We start from the raw sequence: 22,092 nt of genomic DNA, 5'->3' as shown, positions 1-22,092 counted from the left end.
TCATGTACCACAATGTTCATTGCAGCTCTATTTACAATAGCTAGGAGATGGAAGCAGCCTAAGTGTCCATCATCGGATGAATGGATAAAGAAGATGTGGCACATATATACAATGGAATATTACTCAGCCATAAAAAGAAATGAAATTGAGTTCTTTGTAGTGAGGTGGATGGACCTAGAGTCTGTCATACAGAGTGAAGTAAGTCAGAAAGAGAAAGACAAATACCGTATATATATGGAATCTAAGAAAAAAATGTCATGAAGAACCCAGGAGTAAGACGGGAATAAAGACACAGACCTACTAGAGAATGGACTTGAGGATATGGGGAGGGGGAAGGGTAAGCGGTGACAAAGTGAGAGAGTGGCATGGACATATATACACTACCAAATGTAAAATAGATAGCTAGTGGGAAGCAGCCGCATGGCACAGGGAGATCAGCTCGGTGCTTTGTGACCACCTAGAGGGGTGGGATAGGGAGGGTGGGAGGGAGGGAGATGCAAGAGGGAGGAGATATGGGAACATATGTATATGTATAACTGATTCACTTTGTTATAAAGCAGAAACTAACACACCATTATAAAGCAATTATACTCCAATAAAGATGTTAAGAAACAAAAACAGCCTCTGGGGGTTGGGGTTTAGATACCAGCCGGTTAAAGCGTCCCTCCTGGTAACTCTAACTTGTAAACAGGGGTGAAAAAATGAAGTTTTTAATTGGGAAAGATCATAGTTTAGGTTTTTAAAAACAACGAAGTTTGTGACATGAGAGAAAATTGAAAACTTGGTGTTTTTAAATATTTACCCGAATAAATCACAAAACAATGTGAAATCAGATTCAAAAGGAAGAGAATTTCTCTCCTGGGTACACATGTGTAAAATAATACTGTTTAAAGATCATGCTTGTCAGTGGCAGACATCCTAAACCTTGTGTCCGTGCTAGATAACATGAGTAATAATTTCAGATTTCCTAATCTAAGCGTTTTTATAAAAAATACTGGATTGGGGGCAGGCATATAGGAAGGACATACATTTTATGCTGATGTTATTAGTAACCTCCAAAAATGAAATAATTTTACATGCATTCCTGAATCTAGTTACAGAAAAATAATCTGTTTTTCAGTGGATACATTACTGATGTGTATATTGTTTTCTCTATAATCAAGTATCGGGACTGACACTTACTTCGAGATGGAATACAATGCCCAGATTTGAGAACTGCCTTCACATGATCTGGCTACTAGGATTTAGTTTTTGTGGTTACTAGGGCACATAATTCAATACACTCCATGAGGTAATTTGCTAAACTATATCTGGGAGCCAGAAAGAGAGAATGCATATCCAAAAAGTGAGCAATTTATTTCCTTTCCACTGGCTCAGTCTCTGATTAGCCTTAATTTTCTCAAGATGGAAGATTGCAGTAGAAGTTAACCCTGATCACTGGTCTCTCAAACATACATTATTTGGGGAACATTAGGAGCATTGATGATGGTTTAAATTTAAAAAGGAGTAACAGTTAAGTGGATGTTCTTACTTAATAGTCCCTGCAGACTAGAGATGAAAGAATTTCCTTACAGCACTGATATATCTGCCCTCCTAAGTCTGGCCCTTTGCACGGGTATGCAGTATCCTGCAGGGTTAACAAGTAACGGTAGGGGTACCGTGCACACCCAGGAGATTGAAGTCACACACCTGCTAGCATTCAACAAGCCTTTTCCTTACAAAGGGCAACCAACAATGCCACAGATTTGGAAGCCTGAGCAATCACTTTGTGATGAAATTACTTGAAATGTTGACTTGCACTACCTCAGAAAAAGGGCAAAAGGTAGTATATTCACGGGCTCTAATACAGGAAGTAGGATTCGTATTTCAGACTGGATCTCCTAGATGGTCTGAGAACATCCACTGTTGAAATGGTTCAAAACAAGGTGGGGATAAACATTTGACCTTTCATGAAGGAGGAAGATGTGTAGGACATGATATGCAATAACTCTCATGGGTGTTTTTCAGCTTAACTATCATAATAACCATGTTGAAAAAGCATAAATAATACACTTCTTCAGAATTCTGCTTCCAGAAGTGAAACTGCTGCTTCTGAAAACCTTGGGGAAGGTACTATAAAAAGTCTCACAGTTAAAATGATGTAGCTTTAAACAAACTCAAGAAAAACCAGATGCTTTTTACAGAGCCGGGGTGATTGCCTTTTGATTTGCAACAGTCAGTTTTCCTTCCCAGCTGGCAAAGGTTACTATGAAAACATTTGTTCCTCAAATCCAAGGAGCCAAGATCCAATGGGTAAAACTGAGCGCCAAACTGCAGCAGCTGGGATGATGGTATAACTGCCTGCTTTGCAGTCTTACAGGATTTAGAGGCATCCTGAAGGCTTGAAAGCAAATGCAACTAACAAGAAAACCAAATAAAGGCAAACAAGGAGAAAACCCAACTCCTCACTCCTCCACTTCTCTAGTGTTTCACCTGCCTTTCACAATTCCTCTTTCTATTGTGTCTTTATCGAAGAATATTGCTTATATTTTGGTTCCGGGGCCAAGTTCGGAGGGAGCCAAGTTCTCTGATGTGACATAAAACTCCATAGCAGGGAGAGGTTTGTTGGAGAGATCATGAAGTGGTTAGAAAATAGGGAATAGGGTATGGTTGGTAAGCACCTTGAAGACTGATTTATTCATTTAAAAAAAGTTCACTGTGAGCCACAAGGCCCCCTGGAGGTTTCAAACTAATTTGTGTTTTGCTGCCTCAATCACAGCCAGTGTTAGTAAAATGAACAGCTCGCCGCTTATGTAGTCAGATTTAAGGAGCTCTGTCCATCCTTACACTTCCCGTGCCAGACTGAAATTCTGGCTACCGAAATCTCTGCTGAAAGCAGGTATCACTACTGCCAAGTCACACCTGCCAATTGGAAAAACACTCTGACATTGTTTCGGCACATTCCTCAAACTTGTGAGACTGAAGTGACTTAAAAAAAATTGTAAGCACACTGGGGCTTTCACCAGAGAAGGGATTAAAAACAGGAGAGCAGAGTGGTTACACCTGGCTCTAATATAGGAAGATAGATTCTTAGGTTAGATTCATATACCAGCTAGTTTGAGATCAATCAACAGTCACCTGGGAGCACAGGGAATTGGGGCGCTTTGATTTGGGTGTGGTGGAGACCATAAGTCAGAAAAGTCAAGAGCAGGGGGAGGAAGACAGAGCAGGTGGCCCATGGCACCCCAGGCAGCTGAGGGGATCCTGACACCATTTCCAGAGATTCTGCTCTAGTAGGCTGGCATGGAGTCTAAGAAGCAGGTGCTTTACAAGCAGCCCAGGTGATTCTGAGGCACAGCCAGGTTGGGCAAGCTTTGCAAAGGGATGGAAGCATACTGCCTTCCAAGGTAAGATTGCTCTGGGTCACTGGGCACGGCTGACATTAGTCAGAATGCTGATTTTGTCGGAGGGTGCGACCTTATTGACGGTGAAGGCTTATGTTTCAATGCTATCAATGAGCCGAATAAACAAAACTGATACTTACTACTGCGAAAGTCCCGTTCCAGATTCTGGTAGACACATTAAGGAAGTATTCTCCTTTCACCTGCAGGTCTTTCAGCCAGCAGGTGATGTTACTACATGAAGCGGTTCTGCAGTTCTTTCAAGTTGGAGTCAAGGGTAAAAGAAGAGAGAGTTAGTACAAGCTTTAAAAAAATAAACACCAAAATTTTACAAAGACAGATAAAACCCAGTACTGGGAAGGATCTAAGGAAGTGAGTAATCTCATGAACTATTAGCGGTAGTTACAACCCTTCTTCTGGAGATTTTAGCATTTTGCCTCAAAATGTAAAAAGCGCATGTCCTTTGCCCCGGCCGCTTCCCATCTGTGTGGAAGGCCTCAGGAGATAATCCTAAGTGTGTGCAGAAGAGTACAGCAGGGCTGTTTACTGAACTAGTGTTTATCAGAGTTAAAGAGAAACAACAACATCAACTATACTCTAGTGTAAGATAAAGAACTCCAAGACTAAACAATCCGTGTTTATCAACAGTGTACTAGTTAATTACTGAGTATACATACACAAAGTGTAGTACAACTCAGTAACCTCATGGTACAGATGCATACCTTGAATTTTAAAAAAGTTGTCAGTAAAAGAAGCAGTGGTTGCCAAGAGTTAGGGGGGAAGGAGGGATGAATAGGTGGAGCACAGAGGAGTTTCTGGGCAGTGAACTATTCTGCACACGGTAATTGTGGATCCATGTCATTATACGTTCGTCCAAACCGACAGAACACGCATCAAGGGTAGCCTAATGTAAACCATGGACTTTGGGTAATTATGATGTGTCAGTGTAGGTTCATCAATTGAAACAAATGTACCACTCCGGGGGAGTGGGGGGGGGGCTGGTTCATAGTGTAGGAGGCTGTGGGTAAGTGGGGCAAGAGGTATATGGGAAATTTCTGTAATTTAAACTCAATTTTGCTGTGAACCTAAAATTGCTCTGAAAATAAAGCCTATTAAAAGATCTGTGACATATCGGCCAATGAAAAAAGGTAGCTTGGTCCATTTATGTAACAGGGTACATGTGCTTATACGTAGGTTAATGATTAGAGGTAAGGAAGAGTGCTCATTAAATGTTAAGTGGCCAGCTGTTAGATTTCTGGAGAACTTTCGTTTTTTCTTTGTTTTTCGTCTTACGTTTCCTCTATATTGTTCACAGAAGTTGCCTTTTTTACAAAATCAAAACATTTTCATACCCTGAGATGAGTTTCTCCTGAGCATTCTTACATACCTCTGTTCAGATTTAGACCACATTTACACTGTAATTACACTATAGTTACTTAAATAAGAAACTGTTCATTGTTTTCCCATCCTTCATGAAATAAAATAATTGCAATAAAAGAAAAACAGGAGAATTTCAATGTTCATAGGGGAGAACTGAGGTTGGTTTAGGTTTTACTGTTTACTAAATGTTTGCTTATTTGAATACTTCGTATGTGCCAAGCGCCATGCTAGATGCTAGACAAGTGTCTTTCCCAAAAAAGTGGCATAACTCTCGAGCAGGAGATGAGAAAATATTGAAAACAGAGAAGGGTGGTCAGAGAGTCAGATTTAACAGCTCAATAAAAGACGTCAGTGATTATACGGAGGAGGTGAGGGGGGCTTCACCTCCCACACATGCCCAGCTCCCACTCAGCTCTTTGCAACGTTTCCACTGTGCACGACACAAAACCAGTCTGACGTGGAGTCCTTTTAATATCATGAAATTTGGAACATGTATTTTATAATAATGGCACAAATAATAATTCCAATAACCTAGATTTCAGCATTTTTTTTTTTTTTTTTTTTTTGCCATACGCCATACGTGGGCCTCTCACTGCTGTGGCCTCTCCCGCTGCGGAGCACAGGCTCCGGACGCGCAGGCTCAGCGGCCATGGCTCACGGGCGCAGCCGCTCCGCGGCATGTGGGATCTTCCCGGACCGGGGCACGAACCCGTGTCCCCTGCATCGGCAGGCGGACTCCCAACCACTGCGCCACCCGGGAGGCCCATCAGCATGTATTTTCTTGATTCACACAGATCATCAAAGTCAAAATAGGAAAGTTCTACCACCTGAGGTGGCAGGAAAAAAGAAGTGCCTCAATTTCCAGGTAAAACAAACAATGAATCACTAAAGGAAGTTTTCACCCCATTAACCTGTCCTCACCAATTCTTTTACATGATGGAAATTTTCACTCTTGAAAGATACAGGAGAAGATGTTTGTCCTATTTTCAGTGGATTTATTTCAGCTTTGCAACTGATGTCACCAGCCTACAAAGAAGGACATCAAATCAGTCTTAGGAAGCAAGATGGTTTACGATGTTATTTTTTACTTGTTAGGAAATCCTATTGTCACATGTTGGGGCAGGGGAGGGGCTCCCAGGATTCTCTTCACTGTGCTGACCTGGCCACACTTCTGTTCATCACTAATGTAAACCCTGAAGTATTCAGATCCTCCTGACGTGACTCGATGGCATGGCGCTGGTTCTTGCAGCCCACGTGTGATGACACAAATTTGTAATAACACTTGTCTGTGAGTGGTTTATTTAATTCAGGCTTTTTTCCTGTGGAACAGTTTAGGATTTTGCTTTCCTGTAGTCACCTATAAACAGCGCAGAAGTAACACTGCTGTAGCATTAGCTTAGTGCTAGACTATGGCTGAGCCACTGTCAGGGGTTTGGCTACAGCATCCCTGTAGCCGGAGGGCTTTTAGAGAAATACCCAGAGGGCTTTTAAAGAAAAACACTGGTCCTAGAGCCTTAGCCCTGGAGATTCTGATTTAATTGCCTGGGGTAGGTTTGGGCATCACATATTTAAAAAGCGACCCAGGTGATTAAATGAGCAACCAGGGTTGGCAACTACCAGTTGAAAGTCCAGGCTGGCAGCTTGAAGACCAGCTACTGACTGCAGCCGTGTAGACCAACTACTCTCCCACTATGGGTTCAACCTCTCACTTCCCAGCCAACTAACTTCTCTATAAACAGGGCTCTGACAAAGTCAGATCTTCAGCTGGTCAGAAGGAGGTTTTAATAATTTCTGCCATCTGTACATCCCTAGACTCAGACATTTCTTATAACAATATCCTGCTTCTAATATGAAATTAACTGCTAGTTACCTAGCACCCAGGGTGCATAGGGGTTATCTTTTCAGTTTCTTGTCTGTATGATGCAAACATGACCACCCCCACTTCATGGAACATTTCCATACGGAAGGTACACGTTTTTATAGGCAGTTTGGCTGCACTTACCTGGTCCGTGTGCACCCCAGTCAGGTACATCAGCGGGTTCTTTCCTCTGGTGTATTGAGGGATATGGATGATTACAGATGCCATGCTGACTGGAACACTTCCTGTTGTTACCTATGTAGTAAGAAAACATTCTGATTGCCGCTACGTCATACACATGTTGGAAGGAATGTGATCAATAACCTCAGCGTTGATGAAGGGCAACTATTAAGTGGTAAGAGTGAGTCCATATGAAAGTGAGTCATTACTTTATGGTCACTCTTTGGCTCACTGTGTTTTACCTCTTGGAAGAATCTCAACATCTACAATTTTAACTGGTAAATAATTTGTGACAGGAGATGATTAAAAACACCTACCATCTGGGGGTTTGGTCTGCTAGGGCATGAAGTCCCACTCTGCCCCTGACTAGCAGTGTGGCTTGGGCAAGGTAACTTCACCTCTTTATGCTTCAGTTTTCTCATTTGTAAAATAAAGATAATTGGCATATCAGGAGGTATGCACAGATACAGCCTCTGTTCTCACTGTTGGAAAGTCTGTCCTAATTGTCCAGGGCTCATGCCCTACTGGTTGTTAAACATTTTAAAGAACACTCATAGGAATAATAATCCTATCAATCTCATAAATGATCTGGGAATTAAATGGGTTAACATACATAAAGCACTTCATACAAAGGCTGATACTTATTACATGTTCTTTGAATATTATATACTACTAGTTGCCAAATACCGTGTACATTTTATAAATTCCAGTATCTGGATCACAAATCAAGACTCCTTTAAGAACTTTTTAAATCACTGAATTATAGAGTTGCAACCATGTGACACACTTATAGGAAATGTACAAAAATAAAGTGGTAATCACTAAGGGTGGTGGATGGATTCTTCCCTTTTTATTTTCCAAAGTTTATGCAATGTTATTATAAAATATAATTCTCTCATAAATTCATTTCTCTTTATATAACTGAAAACAAACTTTACATTTGTACTTTGTACTTTACTAATAGCCAATAGAAACTGATTTTAAAATATTTTTATATACTACTTAGCATGACTGTACAAAATAAATATTTGTATACAAATGGTGAGCTTCGCAAATAGAAGTGGTTTCCAAGGATAAATTGGCATACTGATCATATTTCAGAGACTTTTGTCCATAGTAATATCATTATATTACTGCTCTGTTGATTAATGTGCAACATTTGCTTTCAAAATACATCAATTATCTCTTACCCAGGACACATAACCATGTACAAAGCCCACCTGTTTACTTATCAATGGTCTACCTTAGTAGTTCTCAAAGTATGGCACCCGGGCCAGAAACATCAGCGTCACCTGGGAACTTGTTAGAACTGCACATTGTTAGGTCCACCCCAGACCTTTTGAATCAGAAACACTGGAGATGGAGCCCAGTGACGTGTGTTTTAACAGGACTCCAGGTGATTCTAATGCGTGCTCAAGTTTGAGAACCACTGGTATATTTCAACTACTTTTTACTTTCTTCTTCTCCTCCTGCCCTCATTTTTTTCCCCCCTTTCTCTTGATTTTCCATTCTTATGTCAGGTTTACCAACCTTAATGAAGAAGATGAATTTTGGACCAATATCTTCAAAATTGTTCACAATAGAAGGAATATTCCCATCCGAGGAGACTTCATAAAAATTTATGTTGGTCGATCTGTTGGATGATGTTTGTAAAGCCGAATATTTTAGTTATGCTATTGTTCTTGAAGTTTAATATTTCTTTTATCTAAATATCTTCTAGCTTATTTTACAAGTGAAAGAGTTTACATTTAGGTACAAAACATTAAATGAAAACAAATGCTTAGTATGGACTTATCCAGTTATACATTTCTAAGGCTAAAACAAGTTCCTTTCAAAACATATCCCTTAATGATCACTCTGCTGAGATTCTTTGTGTTATATGTGTATCAGTTGTAAAGTTTCTAAAATAAGTACAAATGTATTAAGAATTTGTAGTGAAACTCTTCTCAAGATATTATATCTTGACAGGTACGTCAAGATATATTGACAGGTGTGTTAATATAGTGGACACTTGGTCCTTACTGATTGGATGAATGGATTTGTAAGGCAGAGGATTTTCCACTTGGTATGATGGCTGAAATACCATGATAAGATATCGGGCATTAGCTCCTACACTACTCATCACTGGATGCCTGTGAAACGGGGTATACATTTTATTTATTATTCCTTCTCCCTATTCTTCCCTAGTTCCAAACCAGCTCTGACACTTTGGTCTGAATTGGGGTTGGTCAGTCTATTTCCACCACTGACCATACAGACCATCTCTAAGGTGGCTGACCCAGGAGTTTTATTAGACTAGGCCTAGAGGCACTGGCCTAATTGGACTTCTTTGCTTGGGGCTGCTGAGTAGGGTTTGCAAGGGAAGTGATGACCAGGCCAGAGGGAACCCCATAGGACCACTCAGACTGGAAGGTAACTGAATACCATTCCCTCTCTTCACTCATTGCTGGGAATCTGAGGATGGATTTCAACTAGGGTAGCTTCATTGAGGGGTGGAGGGTATATAGCAGGGATGGGAGTCTGAGAAGCAATATTTATTTCCAACAGACAATTTATCCTAACTACAGGATGTTGATTCTATTTCCTAAAAAAAAAAATTGGACTGGATATTTTCTGAGATAGAGTTGTTTGGTTTCTTTACTGAAAATTTTGCCTTTTTCTTTTTTTATGCCTTAGAATTTTTTCCCAAATTCTCAAAAGGAAAATATGCCATAGGGACTTAAATAGATATAGTATTTGTCAAGGTTATGTCTATGAGAGGAAACAATGATTTGTCAGCCTTACATGGAAAATGGGAAAACAGGCTAGGATTTAAAACAGAAAGCCTGACCCCAATAAAAATTAATTACAATAAAAGAAAATAGAAAGTCTGGCTGTACGTCCGTGAATTATTCCCTTTGCCTTCCAGAAGATCTTTGTGCGAGCCCCTAAGTATGGCCAGTTTTTAAATTGATTAATATGCTCTGTTTTTGCATTTTAAAGAGATCCAGTATTTTTCCATGTTACTTAAGTGTTCCTTCAGTTACTTAAGTATTGATCAATATATTTATATTAGCAGTTAGCTATACTCAGGCGGATCTTGTTTTAGAAGTAATTCTGTCATCTATTTCCATCCATCATATTTGCACAAAATAATTACACATTTATACAGTATCAAAGTGATTCCTAAGGGATATACTCAATAATTGGGTAGGACTTTTTTTTCAAAAAAAGTAAACTCTGTGTGTGTGTGTGTGTGTGTGTGTATGATGCATATATCCTGGTAGATAAATAAACCCTGTATCTGGAAGGTATTCTGAAAACAGTCAAGTTAGTCATCTACAAAATGACCAGAGGAGATGCGGAGGGATGATTTCACTTTTCGTTGTGTACGTCTCTGTAATGTTTGGATTTTCTATCCATGTACATTTAATATCTTTTTTTTACAAAAGACATTAAGAGAAATTATCTGAGAGGTGGGATTAGGAGCCACTTTAGCTTTATTCCTTATAATTCTCCATACTTTTTTTAACTGCATGATATACTTAAAAGAATATGAGAATGTCTGAGAATCCAATTTACCATCACAAAAAATACATAGCTAAGATGTTAGTAAAAGTGAAGTCCCACTTCAGTATTGTATTTATTTCATCTTAAAATATCTGAAAAAATTGGCCATGGTGGGAGAATGGAATTAGAAAAAGGCTCTATTAACAAAAAGCATTTAGGATGAGAAAGAAGCATTAAAGGTAGGAAGAAAAAAAATCAGGTAATGTGGTGCTATCAATCTCTTTGGCTGCATCTGTTTTCAATTACTTATTTTAGCAGCTGAGGGCCCTTTGAAATCTGCAGTTACTGAATAATTTTTCAGGGATGGATGACTTGGGCTATACTTTGTTTCTGCTTTTGCTGTTTGCAACTCACTCGATAAGGAAGCATTCTTTTCATCTTTGCTCATGTGTCTCTAGCTCTAGACATAATGACATTTTTTCCTTTTTGTTTTTACTCAGGGATCTGTTGGATGATCTACATATTCCATGCTGTAGGGGCTGGAGTGATGTTAGAGAAATCTGCGGTCACTGGACACTTTGAAGTGTGGCTCCTTGGGGATACGCTGCTGCGTGTTTTCCAGGGGTCACTGATCTGTGCTGTGAAGCTGCCTTAGTGTTTCAGCAGGTAGAGAACTCTGGTTCCCAGGCTCGGAAATGGGTGTCCCCTGCAGCCTGTGTACCTGCATAGCTGTGCCCCAATGTGTCTGTGCCCATGAACCCACTTCCCTTCTTGAAGGTGATCCCATTAGCACCTGTGGTGTCTATACGTTATTCACCTCTCAAGACACATGTCTCTGAACAATTCAAGATAACTGGTATCAACTAGTACCATTTTGAAAAATGCCTCATTTTCTCCTGGTTGGAAGAAACCCCTAATCTGCTATGTCAGGAATTTTCCAACCAGAAACTAATTTTCTGTAACTAGATTCAGTGTCTGTATTTGGGGCTTCAACGTCCAGGAGTGGGGACATTGCTTGAGATCTCACGTGGACAGTAGGACACAGGCGTGGAGAAGGAAGTCGTGGCGGCTCCTCAGGGCCCTGCGAGTTCTGCTTTGACAGCTTGTCCGAGGGCCTGCGGGGGAGTTTCCCTTGGCATGTGACAGAGGATTATTCCTTTGTCTTTCTGGTGTTGCTCTTAGTCAATAAACCTAAAGAGTCCCTCAAGATTCCCCTAGGCACCAGTTTGTCCCTGGACTTCTGTTTTAGTTGACAAGGAGGAAATATTTTAATTCAAGTTCCCCAGTTAAGAATGAGCATATAGAGGACTTGTTCAGTCATGAACCAAATATGTTAAGAGCCAGAGTGATGTCCATGGTCACAGGCTGCCCACTGTTTGACCTACCTTGTTATGTGAATTTCGGCATCATACAGCAGAGAGAGTTTGAAGTTGACTGAATTATCTGCCTTGTTTTCCTCGTAGCTTTCACTGTTGAAAGGAACATGAGGAAATTACTGAAAGAGAAATATTAGAAAAGCCTCCCATCATTAATTCATGACTTCATCATGTTTTACCTTAAGGCTTGGAAACTGACAGAGGCCTGATTCTGAAGGTTTTGAAGATTGAAGTCGAAGTTAATAGTGAAAGTCACCTATACACAAAATGAAAATTCATCAGTCTATGACGCTTTGTGCTCCGGGACCAACATGAAAAAAAAGTGGCCCATAAAAGTAAACTCACTCCCATTTGATTCTGAATTTTATAAACCCTAAGCTTTATAATTTGTAGAATAGCTATGTATTTGTCCACCTTGCCTCACCTTCAGAATAGAACTGAATTCACCTGACGTATATATACAACACATCACAGGCACTTACACTTATCTGAATTTGAAGGCTTTGTGCTGATGTAAAATTTGCTTACCAGGGGTTAAAAATGATATCCCTGACTCTGTAAAGCACTTTGACCAGTGTTGGTCGACGTGTTCAGAAATACAGAACTTTCTATACCGTATGTGCCTCTGGGAATGAACTGCATGGGGGAAAATCCCACTTTTATTAATATCTTAAAGAAAACATGCAGATATTTAAAAACTTGCTCTAAATATGCAGGCAACATTGATAGTCAAAAGGATAAAGAAGATGTGGTATATATATACAATGGAATATTACTCAGCCATAAAAAGAGACGAAATTGGGTCATTTGAAGACATGTGGATGGACACAGAGACTGTCATACAGAGTGAAGTAAGTCAGAAAGAAAAACAAATATCGTATATTAACGCATATATGTGGAACCTAGAAAAATGGTACAGATGAACCGGTTTGCAGGGCAGAAATTGAGACACAGATGTAGAGAACAAACGTATGGACATCAAAGCGGGGAAAGCGGTGGGGCAGTGGTGGTGGTGGGATGAATTGGGAGATTGGGATGAACATATATATACTGATGTGTATAAAATCGGTAACTAATAAGAACCTGCTGTATAAAAAATATAAATTAAAAAAAAACCATGAAGGCAGTTATTTTGTGGTGCCTATCAAATGACGATACCTAATAAAGATGGTTCATTGGTTAACACTGGTGGCAAGGAGGGGCCAGCATGGATTTAAAGATAAAATGCAAGGTGTACCTGTTGTTCCCTTTTTAAAGCAGGGTAGCCCACATTGCAGGTAACAGACTTCTGAGATGAAGCAATCTGGCATGTCACTTCTGTCCCATCAACCTGAATGAGACCAAGGAAACAATGATCAATTAGTATGCAAAGTATGTGTGCATGCGCACACATACATGCTGAAGGATGTATAAACCACCTGGAAATTCCAGCAGAAAGGTTGGTTCACACCAAGACTTGAAAATTTTATATGAATTGTCCAAGTGGCTAACGTACTATTTTTTTATTTTTGCAGTACGCAGGCTTCTCACTGTTATGGCCTCTCCCGTTGCGGAGCACGGGCTCCGGACATGCAGGCTCAGCGGCCATGGCTCACGGGCCCAGCCAGCCCGCGGCATGTGGGATCTTCCCGGACCGGGGCACGAACCCATGTCCCCTGCATCGGCAGGCGGACTCTCAACCACTGCGCCACCAGGGAAGCCCCTAACATACTATTTTTTATTGCTAAGCAGGACACCCAACAAGACAAAGGAGAGGTCAAATACTGGAATTTTACCCAGAAATAAATATTTCTTGTATTTTAGAAGCACAAAATAACTTTAATCCACTATTTAGAAATGCTGTCTTTAATGCATACTTTTCTCTCAGTATATTTTCAAAGTTGTAGTTTCAAGAGAAAGACAAATACAGTTTTTGTTTATACCTTAAATCATTTAAAGAATCATTTTAGTTTTCCTCAGGACTTTTTCTCTTTAAAATAAGTTGTCATTTGGCACAAGAAATTTAAACACTGAAGTCAGAATAGGTTTAGAACACTAAATCTATTAAGTTCACATTGACTTTAAACTGGATGAAACTGTTTTTTAATCCTTTCATCAAATAGTGAATTTGGAAAATCTCAGCTTTTTCCTTCTCTCCTTTTCACTGCTTGGTGGCAGAGGAGGGACCAGAGGGACATTCATGGGCAAGTGTGTTCCTGCTATAGCGATCAAGTCAACATGATTAACTGATCTCATTGGAATGCGGCATCTTGGCAGCAGCAAGACCTGTGGTTACTAAGCTCTGGCTGAGCTGTGGGACTCTAATTTCTCAGAGCAAGTGCAGCTCCCAGCATCTGTGCGGCACCGAGGAAGCCTCATCACACAGATGGCTTGAGGAGAGTTTATGGTAGAGTCTGGCTACTACTGCCAAGTGTCAGGGCAAAGGAAAGCTGACCCAAGCTGTGAAGCAGAATTGGTCTAGATACACAGCCAGGATATGTTCCCAAGTGGTTTAACTAGTTGGGAGCCACAAGTCAGGACTGATCATGCTCAGGGTTAAGGTGTTTCTTCAGAAAATACAGAGGACATGGAGATTTGAGTATAAGGGAGACGGTAATTGACAACAAGTAGGAAACAGATCAGTTAACACAGGGTGCTTTCACATACCGGCATGGACCAGGAAGCAAAAAACAGATTTTCTGAAAAATCAACAACAATCCCACTGTTGTATGCACTTTCCTTTTTATTTTTCAGTGTTACTGAAAACGTTAACCTTTTATTTTGGTTGCTGACAATGAAGGGCTGTTGTCTGTTAAAAGTAAAAAGGAGAAAAAGAAAGTCATTACAGTTTTTTTTAAAAAAAGCTAGTATTCAAATACTTTACTCATTAAAAAAAACTCTTTAGATTTACTATTTAGAAGACTGAGAAAATTGCTTAATAATAAATTATCTTCATAGTAAAATAATATTGACAATGAATGACTAAATGCTACTGGATTTTCTTTTTTGTTGCTTTTAATTACATTGCAGAAAAAAGCACCATCCAAATACAAGTGGTTTTATATTTCTTAGTGTTTTACTTCTATATGGATGAGAGAAATTGAAATTTATGTTTTTATTTAATTTTTTTATTGACGTATAGTTGATTTACAATATTATATTAGTTTCAGGTGTACAACATAGCAATTCAATCTTTTCAGAGATTATACTCCATTTAAAGTTATTACAAAATAATGGCTATATCTTGCTGTGCCGTACAATATATGCTTATTACTTATCTATTTTATACATGGTAGTTTGTATCGCTTAATCCCCTACCTCTGTCTTCCTCCTTCCTCCTTCCCTCTGCCCACTGGTAACCACTAGTTTATTATTTTTAACTGTGAGTCTATTTCTGTCTTGCTATATACGTTTGTTTTATTTTTTAGATTCTCTATATAAGTTAGAACATAAAGTATTTGTCTTTCTCTGACTTATTTCATGAAGCATAATATGCTCTAGGTCCATCTGTGTTTATTGCAAGAGGCAGAACTTTATCCTTTTTATGGCTGAGTAATATTCCACGGGCCCAGCTGCTCCACGGTATGTGGGATCCTCCTGGACCGGGGCATGAACCCGTGTCCCCTGCATCGGCAGGCGGACTCTCAACCACTGCGCCACCAGGGAAGCCCCAGTTGTTTGGTTTTTTGAGTTGTATGAGTTGTTTATATAGATTGGATATTAACCCCTTATTGGTCATATCATTTACAAATATTTTCTCCCATTCAGTGGGTTGTCTTTTTGTTTTGTCAGTGGTTTCCTTTGCTGTGCATAAGCCCTTAAATTTAATTAGATCCCATTTATTTATTTTTGCTTTTATTTCTTTTGTCTTAGGAGACAGAGACAGAAAAAATACTGCTACAATTTATGTCAAAGAGTGTTCTGCCTATGTACTCTTCTAGGAGTTTTATGGTTTCAGGTTCTTACTCCATTTTGTGTTTATTTTTGTATATGATATGAGAAAATGTTCTAATTTTATTCTTTTGCATGTAGCTGTCCAGCCTTCTCAGCACCACTTATTGAAGGGATTGTCTTTTCTCCATTGTATATTCTTGCCTGTGTCATAGACTAATTGATCATAAATACATGGGTTTATTTCAGGACTCTCTATTATGTTCCAATGATCTATATATGTGTTTTTGTGCCGGTACCATGCTCTTTTAATTACTGTAGCTTTGTAGCATAGTCTGAAGACACTTCTAACTTTGTTTTTTTCCTCAAGATTGCTTTGACAATTTGGGGTCTTCTGTGGTTCCATATAAATTTTAGAATTATTTGTTCTAGTTCTGTGAAAAATGTCATGGGCATTTTGATAGAGATTGCATTAAATCTGTAGTTTGCTTCGGGCAGTATGGACATTTTAACAAAATTAATTCTTCCAGTCCAAGAGCACAGGATATCTTTCCATTTCTTTGGATCATTTTCAGATTCCTTCATCAATGTTTTATAGTTTTCAGAGTATAGGTCTTTCACCTCTTTGGTTAAGTTTATTCCTAGATACTTTGAAATTTAGATTTTAAAGGTTTTTAAGAGCTATAGATGTTTCTTTTATAGAAAAAAATCTCTATAAACATTCACCCAAATGAAGTAATCTATTGTGTCTTTTATTTCTACAGTTCTCACTGAACTTTAAAGGAAAACTTACTGAGCTGCTGGCAGCTGTTGAACATCTAGAACTAGATCAGAGATGCAAACTCCATCATCACCACAATCTTTATAGAAAGGGATCTACAAAAAAGGAAAAATAATCCCAGAAATTTGCTCTTGAGTTAAGAATGCAAATTGTGGAAGAACACGTATAGTATTATTCCATTTACATAAAGTTCAAAACTATGCAGAACTAAACAATGTTTTAGGAATATATACATGTTTAGCAACATCAGAAAGAAAAGCATTGATAAATGCAAAATTCAAGATGATGATTTGCTTTAGGGGAACAAGATAAAAGTGGATATGATGGGGTGGGGAGTGATACAGAGAATTTCAGAGGTATTGGTACCATTTTATTTTTTTTAAGTGGGTGGTGAGCACAAGGTATTCACTTTATTGTTATTTATTTCTTCAACAAACATTTATTGAGCACCTGTGGTGGGCCAAACACTGCTCAAGGTGCTGGGAATAGAGCAGGGAACAAGGAAAACAAAAATCCCTGCCTTCATGGAAATTACATGCTGGTAAACTTTACATATAAGTAACTGTATTTCAATTAGAAAATTAACAACGTAAAGGCTATGTCCTAAGTATCCTTCAAACACTAAGGCAGTGACTGTGAAACTTTGTCAGCTAGTCTGAATTCCAAGAAAGGCAAACCACACTTACACTGAAGACCTTGACTGTCTCAGAGTAGGCTTCAAGGGCAGGGTTAGTGCCAGGGTTTTCCAGACTGATGTTCACACACAGATCCAGAGAGCTGACAACATCAGAGGGCTCCTAAACACACACATGCACAGAGTCAGTTGATTAGGGCACGGCAGCTTCAAAACAAGAAAACAATCACAAATGTGTTCATGATTAAGGACACAGTCTACTCTCAATCATGCAGAATAGCTCTGTTTTGAATTTTCAAGGGTCTTGCTTCTTCACTTCTGTTCTAAGTCTGCTCTTAGCCTCTCCACTTCTAAGAGACTTAAAAACCTGGGCTCAGTCAAATTTGAAGCAATAATTCTTAGTTAAGCTCATCAGTAATCTCATTATTTATACACAAGTAATTGTCAATATTTAGATGAGATGTCCAGTTTTAAATGCTCAGAAGACCCCTCAGTCATTACCAAGCTCTGGGGCTGTTGGCCACGTTCTTCCAATTCCTATTGCCAAGACTTATGGAGTCCTTAGGTGTCCTGACCAAATCTCTGGAAGAGAATATTAGGACCTACAAGGGAAAGAAGTGCCCAGGGTTGGCTGTCAGGAATGGACAAGGGGACTCCCTTCCTTAGAACCTAACTTTAGTCTACAAAACCAGATAAAGTGTTTCCCACACTTCAAACCAAGCTCCCCAACTTCTGGCCTAGCTGACTGTTAGTGGCTGAACTGCTCTTTGCACATAGAAGATGATGCACGTATCACTCTACAGACATTAAAACCAACACTGTCCAGCTACAAGTACGACATTTCCTCTTTGTCTTTAGTAAAAACAGTGGAGGATTTGCAGTGTTCCAGGAGGCCTGGGCCGCTTCCGGTTTTTGAGGTTTCCTGTCTATTGAAAAATGAAAATAATGCTAAAACAGGGTTACAAATGCCATCTAGCATTCTTCTTCAAGAAAGAACAATGTCTGTACAATGGTAAGCACTAAAAATGAAGTCTGCATTTTCCTAGAAGTGGTGTCTTTATTATCTCTTAGTTCACTCACAGGCAGGACTTACTCCTATCTTGAGCCCTTTTGGAGGGGCCTGACCACTACGATGGCTTCCTGACTACAAGGAAATGTGTCCTCGGCTGGCTGCAGGGTTGGCACATAGGATGGACTTTGGTATTGACAGCAAATGTGGTGTGTTACGTGGAACACCTGTGGTCTTAGCTGACCACAATAACACACATCTCGTAAAAACTTCACCAATATGCATGTCAGAGAACAGGAGATATATCTATATACACACATACATACATACACCACAGCCTGGCTGTCTTCATTCCCCCACAATGGATTACACATTTAATTCGATCCACCACTTAGCACAAGGGTAAGAGAAAATGCAATCTGGCTTTTATTCCTTTAAAGAAGCTGTATAATTGGTACATTAACAACAACAAAAAAGTCCAGGCCTTCACAAAGAAGAAACCTTCAACTTGAATATAAATAACTCAACTGATTTTAGTCCATCCGACCATTAACTTTGTTTTTCCAACTCTTATACTTAGCATTTCTTGAGATGTTATCTCTGTACCATCCATCTACATCAGAAGTATTTGGGGATGTCCCTTAGACCTACGCATTCCTTGGACCTTCAAACCCAAATTTCTGGTGGTGGGGTTCCAGAATATCCATTTTATAAAAGTTTCCTAGGGCTTCCCTGGTGGCGCAGTGGTTGAGAGTCTGCCTGCCGATGCAGGGGACACAGGTTCGTGCCCCGGTCCGGGAAGATCCCACATGCTGCGGAGTGGCTGGGCCCGTGAGCCATGGCCGCTGAGCCTGTGCGTCCAGAGCCTGTGCTCCGCAACGGGAGAGGCCACAACAGTGAGAGGCCCACGTACCGCAAAAAAAAAAAAGTTTCCTGAGTAAATTACACTTTCAAATACCATTACATGGTTTCTAGGGGGAAATATTCATGTAATTTATAAAATAGATTTTCTTTTAGTTTTGTCCTGAGAAGCACTTTTCCTACTTGGGAGAGTTTCAAAATCCATGTGAACTGTAGTAATTATGGCATAAGATTATAGCCAATAATTTTTACCTTATAATCTACCATCCTTCACCTGTATCAATTTAATCCAATAATGGAAAGGACAAATAGAATTGTCCTTTTCAGTCGTTTAAAAATAAATAAAATTTCTCCTCATATGAAAATGTCAAAATAAAATTTATTGTCAACTAAAAGTTCTTCCTGTTAAACATTTAAGAAAGCACTGTCCTTGATTTCTTTAAGAATCTTATTTTCAGCCCTTTTACTTGCAATCCCAAATAAAATTTAATGCAACTAACTTACACAATAATAGAATGTGACCGTATATACTAGTATAAAGGAAATACACTCCTGTTCATAGATAAGCATTAACTAGAAGAACAAGCATTTATCTAACTCATAAGCTTCCATTTTAGGCTTTCGCCATTCATTAGTCTTTAAGAAGAAATGAGATGAAAGGGATGACTGAGGCCTCACCTGTATGTGGATGATGTACTCAGAGCAACTCTGTGCTTGATTTACTATCATGGTCTTCTGCAAGCACCTTTCATTATTTTCTTTAAATAATCCCCTGGAGGTTACTCTGGGTGAATATTGGTCTGCATCAATTGTGATGTTATATACAATGGCTATAATAAAAGTCATAAAGAAATGTTATTACAAATAAACTTCTAAGAAAAAAGCATCCCTGTTTTATCGTGTCTTACTGGGTTAAAGTCTTTGACTTCAAGAAAACAAAAACCAGTCTTTCTATTGATGGCCTGTGAATCATGGATGGCCTATGATATTTGTAATTCTAGCTCTGGTATGATGTGTCAATACGTGACTGTGGATGCATAGAAATGTGATTCAAAGAAACATGGCTTGATGCAGTGGAAGGAAAAGTAGATTCGCCCCCAGGAAATCTACTGAATGAAGTTGGTCAAATTACTTCCTCAAATACCGGTTTCATTGTCCATAAAGTGGTGACATGAAAAGGAAAGGAACTGTTGAGTGCCTACAATTGAACACATTCTTATATGTTATCTTATACAAGTTTTACAATAAACCTAGAATGTAGATATTATTATCCTATTTTTCAGATTATGAGAGAATATTATCCTATTTTTCAAAATAATTCACCTCAGTTCATACAGCTAGGGCATGGTCAGAAATAAAGTTTGGGTAATTTTGAAATCAGATCCCATGTTCCTGCTGTTTCTATGCAGTTTTGAGGATTCACTGTTATTTGAGGATGAAGTTAGATACTCTAAGGGGACATGTATAGTGCCTGGCATATTCTAGATGCTTACTTGGGGGAAGGCATGTAACACTGCAGTAACAAGTTTTGAATCAGACGGATGCTTTGAATCCTAATCCCACCATTTACAAGCTTTAGGCCATTTGCTTAACCTCTTTGAACCTCCATTTCCTCACCTATCAAACAGAGTTAATACTACTAACCTAGGGAAATGGAAATGAGAAATGTGATAAAAATTGATGTCAGTAGCCAATGTCCAAACTATCAGAACCTTCAATAAAGTCTGCTGGCTACATGTCCAAAACCGAGAGAGAAGATCTGATACTATTAATAGCATCAAATGCCTTATTTGGGAGTACTCTGTCTTATTACCTCCACTATTTTAAAGGTTGAATATACTTGCAAAAGCATTCTATGCGTTACCTTTCAAATATCTGTTAGAAGTGATGTATAATTTTTCTTGCTCCGATGACTTAATGAGGTTAACAAAGATAAAATACAAAGGAATCAAGAACTAAAAATAAATGGTGAAAATAAAGCCAAGGACAAGTTATGCTGGGGAAGTGATTGTGGCTAGGACAAAGTTAGTAGGTGTGGTAATTATACTGTTTTATTTTTTTTCCAACAGCTTGGTAAAAATGATACATAGTCATATAGGCAATATAATAATCCTTTTAATGTTATTAGCTTTAAACTGGAGTGTCACCTGATGCAATAAATAATAGAAGCCTTATGCTTTATAAATTCACTTTTCAAAGTCACAGAGTTGGGATTCCTGTCTTACATAGTATTATTGCCAGGTAATTAAGTGACAAATGATCATGACTGTGTGGACCTAAGGCATTAAGAAGAAGGATTCAAAGGGAAAGATGCCCAGTAGCAGGAAACCCTAGACAGTAAGTGGAAGGGAATGAAATTCTCAAAGCAGAACGCCCTTTTTGAGTGTGTGGCAACAGAAGAGGTGAAGTACAGTCAAAAATTGGGAGGAAGGGCTTCCCTGGTGGCGCAGTGGTTGAGAGTGTCCGCCTGCCGATGCAGGGGACACGGGTTCGTGCCCCGGTCCGGGAAGATCCCACATGCCGCAGAGCGGCTGGGTCCGTGAGCCATGGCCGCTGAGCCTGCGCGTCCGGAGCCTGTGCTCCGCAACGGGAGAGGCCACAACAGTGAGAGGCCCTCGTACCGCAAAAACAAAAACAAAAACAAACAAAAAATTGGGAGGAAGATACATGAGACAAATCCATGCTTCAGGGCCAGGAGAGGTGACCTACCAGTCATTTCTGCCAACTAATAGATTTTCCAAATTAACCTTTTATATTTAATGTTTTATTTCCCCAGATTCATTGAAATATCATTGACACATAACATTGTGTAAGTTTAAGGTATACAACATAGCGATTTTATATATTGCAAAATAATTACCACAATAAAGTGAGTTAACATACCCATCACTTCAAACAGTTACAGTTTTTTTGTGTGTGGCGAGAACTTTTAAACTCTCTCAGCAACTTTCAAATATAAAATACAGTATTGTTAATGAAAATCACCATGCTCTACGTTCCATCTAGCCACTTCACGTTTATACAGTAATGGTTTTTGACTCAACTATCACCGCTACTGAGATGGACGCGCTACAAGGCAGGTCTGTGAGATGTGCTACTCACAGTTGGGTCAGTGTTTGAACACCTGAAAGGAAAAATGCCAGATGAATATGAAAAGTAGGAAATATGGAAAGCGTGCCAAGATGTGAATCTAACTTTTTGTGTTCGTAAGCTACTTATTTCTTGGTATGAATCGTGACAAATAACCTACCTCTTATGTTTTTACCCTTTAAGC

The 22,092-nt window shown here is 39.2% G+C and overlaps 1 protein-coding gene across 1 annotated transcript in view; it reads right to left on the bottom strand.

The window, feature by feature from the left end:
- The window catches only part of ITGA2 (integrin subunit alpha 2), a 103,658-nt gene that overhangs the window by 4,612 nt on the left and 76,954 nt on the right, over positions 1-22,092 (bottom strand). The window contains exons 17-27 of the mRNA XM_065873343.1: positions 19,497-19,648; positions 17,001-17,111; positions 16,327-16,409; positions 14,310-14,451; positions 12,901-12,993; positions 11,843-11,919; positions 11,673-11,756; positions 8,329-8,431; positions 6,763-6,873; positions 5,682-5,786; positions 3,524-3,637 (exon numbers count right to left, since the gene is read on the bottom strand). Coding sequence (XP_065729415.1) covers positions 3,524-3,637; positions 5,682-5,786; positions 6,763-6,873; positions 8,329-8,431; positions 11,673-11,756; positions 11,843-11,919; positions 12,901-12,993; positions 14,310-14,451; positions 16,327-16,409; positions 17,001-17,111; positions 19,497-19,648 — 1,175 coding nt within the window. The remainder of the gene's footprint in view (positions 1-3,523; positions 3,638-5,681; positions 5,787-6,762; positions 6,874-8,328; positions 8,432-11,672; positions 11,757-11,842; positions 11,920-12,900; positions 12,994-14,309; positions 14,452-16,326; positions 16,410-17,000; positions 17,112-19,496; positions 19,649-22,092) is intronic.

This window comes from Phocoena phocoena, chromosome 3 (assembly GCF_963924675.1).
Source record: "Phocoena phocoena chromosome 3, mPhoPho1.1, whole genome shotgun sequence".
In the NCBI taxonomy this organism is placed as follows: Eukaryota; Metazoa; Chordata; class Mammalia; order Artiodactyla; family Phocoenidae; genus Phocoena; species Phocoena phocoena.
This window is presented reverse-complemented; position numbering and strand designations above follow the sequence as displayed.